This window comes from Montipora foliosa, chromosome 13 (assembly GCF_036669935.1).
Source record: "Montipora foliosa isolate CH-2021 chromosome 13, ASM3666993v2, whole genome shotgun sequence".
Taxonomy (NCBI): Eukaryota; Metazoa; Cnidaria; class Anthozoa; order Scleractinia; family Acroporidae; genus Montipora; species Montipora foliosa.
The window spans coordinates 10,084,964-10,091,992 of record NC_090881.1 but is presented as its reverse complement, the minus strand read 5'-3'; the positions used below and the strand labels follow the sequence as shown (position 1 = coordinate 10,091,992).

Genomic DNA, 7,029 nt, shown 5'->3' with positions numbered 1-7,029 from the left:
TAACAATTGCAACCATTTACGAGACTAATGGTGTCGCAGTGTTTACTTTCGGCATGTTCGGCTTTGCATCATGGAACCAATGTTTCATTTCGCATGCGATTTCTTTAATTTTATGAAACTAGTAACCTTTTCAGTATTGTTTTGTTTTTTAAGAGCGAAGATTACAATATAGAGCTTTTTCAAATCCCACCGGGAGCTCGGATTTTTTCCAAGTTTCAATAGATGCAATTTCAACAACCTATCTTATTTTTTTCAGTTAAGAACGAATCGACAATTTTTCATGTTCAAATATCTGTTCATCCCTCCTACTTGATTAAGTTTCTTGTACTACCCGGCTGTTTTTGAAATAAAGTTTTGTTTTTTTTTTTTTTCACAGAGTTTGTTTTGTTTGTTACCCCTAGTATCTTGAGGCTAAGAGTTTGGTTGGTGAACTTCTCCATCATTTTGCAGACTAACCCTGACTTTTGGCTACAAGGAGCTATTAATATTCTCCAAGCAGCTGTAGCTACAGTCATTAGGAAAATTTATTTAGGCACAGCTTGTGTTTTGTCACTTAAGGTGAAACAGCAAAATAGCATATTTTATTCATTCCCTTTGAATCTCAGACAGTTTCCACTTTCTTGATTCATGTTAGCCCCCTTTTCGAAGCGACTCCGGCAATCATGAACAAAACTTACTTGGGCTATTTTCTACCCCCCGAGCCAGATAATTGTCTTGGAATTTTAAGGGTAATATGACATGACTTGTGTAATTTTAAAGTAAGCACTAAAATACTTCTTATTACACAGATGTTACTTGAAAGCGGTCAAACGTTAATTGTTCTGTAAAATGTCCACGATTAATAAACTTGCCTGTTATTCGTACTAAGAAAGGCCAGGTTTTTCAATTATTTCGTCTATTTCCTTAATTCGCCAAGGTCAAGGTTCATTCTTAGCGCGAAGACAAAACTTCGAATTCCATTGTTTTCTTTTAAACAATACTCAAGGAAAAAGAAAGGAATTTTAGGCTTCAGTTCTCCTTGTAAAGATTTGACACGAAAACGCTTTCGTGGAAGAATATACATGTTACATGGCCGCGCGGGGATATGAATTTTATATTAGAGTGCCTAGAGTGCGCTCAATCGTGAGAGATGTTATCAGCAAGATATGATAAATTCTAATGCCCAAGCGGCCATGTAATGTTCTGTTTACTATGTACATACTCATGAACCGTTCAGACTGAAAACAACTTTTTTTTTCCTTTTGCGAAATGGCAAAAACGTGGTCACCAGCCATGATTATTAAAACACACATTTTATATAAAAGACAAGTCACATAATGGCAAATAGAGCCATAAAATTATATTATAGCACAAAACGTATCTTAGAATGAAGGGGGAGCTCGCTTTTTATTGGCTAATTGCGTTAGCTACTATGACGAAACCTATGTCCTCACACGCAAACACTTCGCGGTGGGTGAAGATATGATTTTTTTAGTAAATAGGAAAATCCTTGTGTTTGATCAGTATGTATAAAATAAAAGCCTATATTTCTATTCCCTTAATCTATAGCGGGATGGCCCAAAACTAAAACCATTCATGCTTTGGAGTGAGAAAAAAAGGAAAATTAAAAAATGTTCATTATGACATCTATCTGTAATTGAACCAGATCTCGTGGAAAAGTATGACTTTACCTTAAACAGGCTGCGCTGTGGAATACAGCCCGCTTAATTTGCCAATTATAACGTACATACGTTAAAGGAAAAAGCCATCGGCTGTCTTTGTGGGTTAATAACTTCAGACTTATTTAGTTCTTTGTCAGATTAAGCTTTTAAAATACTACAATATATTAATAAGAATCTAGGGGGCAAAATTGAAGATTCGTTTTACAAGTGGTCAACCAAGCTATTAACGTGTATTGAATGTCTGCCCAAGGTTATTAATTTTACCTTAAAAGACACATTACCCCTATATTGTCCGTAGTCGTCGATCAAGGCATTCTTGCTTGCGACTCAAATTTTAATCGTGCGGAAGCCCTTTTTCTCATTGCTATATTCTGGTATCTGCACAGAAACTAAAGGTCGGCATATTACTTTATTTCTTATTATCATTATTTTAAGCACAACAGCAAACTGATATAACATAAGTTCTTCTGTGGGATGATAGTATAAAATATTGGTTTGCCATGGGCTCAACATTTACTCCAGTTGCGCGAAAACATATTCTCAATGGCCAAACCATTCCATAACAATAATTTATGTTAAGGGTTGAATTTTTAAGCTAAATATCTGCGATAGGAACGTAATCGCGATCTTAATTTGGCACCAAGGTTATGGATTTTCTCTTGCATTGCATTTCGATTCATTTGAAAGATAAACTGACGTAAAGCGGCGTACATCTATCAGAGAGCTGCATTAATTCTCGGTTAAAAGTTCCTGTACATGACGTTTAAATCGGGCTCAGTTTCATATTAATATCAAACAAAGAGCACTCGGATTTCAGTTCAACGGCAGATTGCAAATTGCTTATATAGCTAATCACATAAAGCACGCAGGAAGCGGATAGAGAACGAAAGACGTGTAGGGGATATGTGAGACGTAGTCGAGAGTTTTCCCAACTTCTTTAGTGCTCCATCTGCTTCCGAAGCAATAATGTCATGGAAGAAAAAAATACTCTGACAATGAAGCGTAGACCTGTGCACGTGTATTGTACACCTCCCCCAAGCTGAAAAGATATGAGAAGTTGTGGGCGCTTCTCTATTCAAAAGCACTTTATTTAACTCTTCTTGTCCTTCTTCGGCCACCCCAACGAGGCCTGACCCCAACAGGAAAAAAATGGGCAGCAGTTGTATGTTTAAATTTCGCAACAGGTATGTACAGTACATATCTATAGAGATCCTATATCTCCTTTGAAAGAGCATTAAAGGAGGCTTTATAAAGAAAAGTATTCCCTCATTTTTTGGGTAATGTTTTAGAACATTTGCATAAGATCAACAGAAATTTAGTGTACGAGTTGATATTATTCCATGCTTAGTGGCAAAAGGGTTTACAGTCGGAAAATAAAGTTGTCGGAGAGATGATTATTCCTTTTTTCTGTGCCCAATATCCAACTAGCCTCAGAAACAATTCTTTAAAATCTGGTTCGTAAGCCGAGTAACTCAAGACAAATGCTGCAGCTTCGTTCTCGTCTCTCATAGAAATCTCGAGCTCATAATCTCATTGAAAAGTGTTTGCCCTCTTCTGCATGAGGAATGATTGGTGAATCCACAACGGAATCAACGTTTGTTTGCTTGCTTTGGCGGAGTTTTTATTTCTCAACTTTTGTCCACCTGACGTTGATGTTAGGCTTTTGTTCTCGATCGATTCCTATGCGCCGCGAAAGATGTCACTTAACAGAGCAGTTTTCAAATGCTTGTCGAAAATAATTACGCAATTACATTTGCTACGCGCAGTGATTGGTTTAAAAAGCTCGCGCCACTTAGAGCGGTTTACAATTGAGTGCCATAAGCCAAATACCAAAGTGATTACTCCGACCAATCACAGCAGGTGCAAACAGTGCAATGAACCAATCCAAATTCTTAGCAATTCCATGTAACTTGCTCAAAACGCGGGAAAATCATGTGTGCAAGTGGCGATTGGTTTTGGTTTCCTTCTCACTGGTTGATAAACTGGCGCCAGTTTTTAAATTAAACCAATCACTACTGTCTTACGACACTCAATTGAAAACCGCCCTATTAGGAAAGTGAAGGCGCAGAAACAATTGGAACACTTTAGTTTCTAGTCTTTCTACAGTGGATATTTTTATCTTTGCTTACTATTTCACCGACATTGCATTTTAGAATCGTAGGTAGTATCACCTATTAAAATATCTTTTAATGATTTTGTTTAGCTTAACAAAAAGAAGTAATAAACCAAGCATCCTTATTAGCCAATGAGTAAACAAAGTCAGAGATGCGAGCCCTGAATGGCGCAATTTTTGCATGATTGCGTGATACGCGCGCGTTGTTTCTGTTTACGATCTCGAATTTTTTCTTTATATTATTAGTAAGCAATCACATATTTTTTTTTACAAATTTCCCACTCCCTACGGGTTGGTGCCTATTTACCCCAAGTTAATTACATGATTACCTATACAAACAGAAACCTGGACGCAATAGTAGTAAAGAAGAAAAAGAATTCCTATTTTCATAAAGAAACCTATATCAGTTATATCTCTACTAGTCCTAAAAACACTTCTATAAAAAAGGCATACTCTCTACAATTTGTTATATTAGAAGTCGTAAGGTACCTGCACGGATCAATATTCACTTGAGAATAATCCTAATCGGATTGTGGTCTTTGAAGATTTTACTTATAGAAAATTGCAAAAAAATCATGGTTACTGATCAACAATATGCATGACCAAAATAGAGAAAGCTTATCATAATTCCGCATAGAAGCTAGGCACGCGTATTAAGTATCACGTATCACGTATCACGTTTCCCAATTTTGCGCTATCTAGGGCTCGTGTTGGTGCCTATTTACTCCAAATTAATCACATGATTACCTATACAAACAGAAACCTAGACGCAATAGTAGTAAAGGAGAAAAAACAAGTCCTATTTTCATAAAGAAACCTATATCAGTTATATCTCTACTAGTCCTAAAAACACTTCTATAAAAAAAGGCATACTCTCTACAATTTGTTATATTAGAAGTCTTAAGGTACCAGCACGGATCAATATTCACTTGAGAATAATCCTAAGCGGATTGTGGTCTTTGAAGATTTTACTTATAGTAAATTGCAAACAAAAAATCATGGCTACTGATCAACAATATGCATGACCAAAATAGAGACAGCTTATCATAATTCCGCATAGAAGCTAGGCACGCGTATTAAGCATCACGTATCACGTATCACGTTTCCCAATTTTGCGCTATCTAGGGCTCGCATTTGATTAGCTCTCTGAAAGTTATTTTGATCATTGACCGATCAGAGTGGTTTTTTTCTTTTACATTTTTTTGCACTGCATTGAACTTCCTCTCTTTTTCATTGCGTTACTGAAAATGCATTTTTCTAAGCCAATCAGAATCCATATTAGCTACATTAGTTACAATGTTATCGTGTTTTTATTCAAATTTATTTTAGATTTCTATTCGACGTTTTCTTTCCTCACGTAGATGGCCAATGATTTTCTTCAGCAAAACACAACTTCAAATTTCGAGCTTTTTTCGTCATCTTATTGCATTGCCTGGATGACAGTATATGGCGTCGAAGCTGTTGCTATAGTGATACTGAATGTCCTCACAATCATCATTTACTTAATAGCTCGAAGCCTTCGCAAGCGTAGCTTGTACCTGGTGATCAACCTGGCAGTGGCAGACATGTTGGCTCCACTAACTGCGACTTACTGGATTTTGCGTCTGGGAAACAATTGTCACTTTTGGTCGATTAACTTGTTTAAACGCAACGAGATCAACTTTGCCTACGAAGTTTTGTTTCATTTACCTCCAACAGTGTCAGTAACAAACCTTGCTGTTATTTCTTTGGAGCGGATGCATGCAACGTATCGTCCATTCAACCATCGCTTCATAGAAAAAAAGATTTTTGGAGCAGCTGTTGCGGCTGTTTGGCTTACACCTGGTCTGCTTACAGCCATTCTTTGGCCACTGTTGCAGTTGGATATCAGCTGGCATCACTTGTACGCAGCGTATTATTTATTCTTGTTATGTTGCCTTTTTATTATCCTTGTTTCTTACACCTCCATCGCTGCCAAATTTTACTGTGCAACTCCTCGTCAACATCATGGTGCAAGCGGGAGAGAAAGAAAACTGACCAAGACACTGTTCTATGCAACAATTGCATCTTTAATACTAATCCTTCCATTTATTATTTTCTGGTTCATTTCTGTTTCTCACGACAGTCTTCATCAAACATGGTTGCATTTATATAATTTTTTATTCTGCTTATGTTTTGCAAACTCTCTTATAAATCCAGTGCTATATGCATTTCAAATACCCGAGTTTAAAAGAGTTCTGTTCTCCTTAGTGCGTTGTAGATCTCGCTCGGGTCGCGTTCAGGTTTTTCCTCTTAATGACATGTAAGTCATGAGATTTTACTCAGTTAGGGTCTTGTCAGAAATTAGCAGTGGGGAGGGGGTGGAGATTTTTAGTAAAGCCGCGAAAATAAAACGGCCATCCCTAGGTTAGATATTGAAATGTAGTGACCTCCCCTGGAACTCATCCTAAAATTCTCTGAATTCCCCCTTCCCCCCCCCCCCCCCCCCTTGGATAAATAATGGCTCCAAATTTGTTATACAGTGGTAGAAGAAAAATGATTCAGTACTTTAATAAGGCAAACCAAACATGCAATTGATATATCTATTGGAGAAGCCCAAAAGGCCTTTGGCTCAATAGGATGATAATAGTTGCTACCACCGGAAACCAAGATACATGCACTGAGTTCAAAACTTTCAATAGCTTGTATTGTTTATATGGCAGGAGATATTTTGAATGGCATGGTTTTCGTACATGGTTTTTATTCGTGTTATAACATACTATTAAAGCATGCCTTTATGATCACAATGCCTATATTTCTTGAGACCCTCCCTCTTTTGCTGTCTATTTTTGTCACGACCCTCCCTTTTTAAGGGCTAAAAAAACTATGACCCCTCCCTGTTTTCGACCACCCCCCCCCCCCCTCCCCTTACCTTAATAGAACATTTTACAGTTGTGAGCCCAGTTTATCAGGCCTTTGAATAAAATAGGTACGCAACGCGTACATGTATGGGCTTGGCTGCTTTCCCCTTAAAGGTCAACCACACTTGGATTTCATCCCCTCAACCATTCCCGATACTCCTCCTCCTCTACTTTGTACTCCTCACCTATCCACCAAAGTGTTTTAATTTGAGTTAGAACCCCTCTAATATTGGTTTGTTTCCAGGGAAATCTGTTCACTGCTTACCGTGCCTCTTAAAGACTATCTGTCGAACGGCATGCAAAGCGCGCCTCGGCTCAGGTCACAGGTAACCCAGGCTCACTGTGTGCGTCACGTAGGTATTAAAATATACAGAAC

At 37.7% G+C, this 7,029-nt stretch overlaps 1 protein-coding gene across 1 annotated transcript; it reads left to right on the top strand.

Annotated features, from left to right (window-relative positions):
- The first annotated feature begins 1,976 nt into the window (after positions 1–1,976).
- On the top strand, positions 1,977–6,178 carry LOC137983805 (trace amine-associated receptor 7c-like). The gene is made up of 2 exons (XM_068830974.1): positions 1,977–2,056; positions 5,136–6,178. The coding sequence occupies exon 2, from the start codon at positions 5,136–5,138 to the stop codon at positions 6,057–6,059; it is 924 nt and encodes a 307-aa protein (XP_068687075.1). The 5' UTR covers positions 1,977–2,056; the 3' UTR covers positions 6,060–6,178.
- The last annotated feature ends 851 nt before the right edge of the window (positions 6,179–7,029 follow it).

Bases quoted from the DNA above. Each gene is read 5' to 3' on its own strand.
- LOC137983805 (XM_068830974.1), top strand. From the start codon at position 5,136: ATGGCCAATGATTTTCTTCAGCAAAACACAACTTCAAATTTCGAGCTT.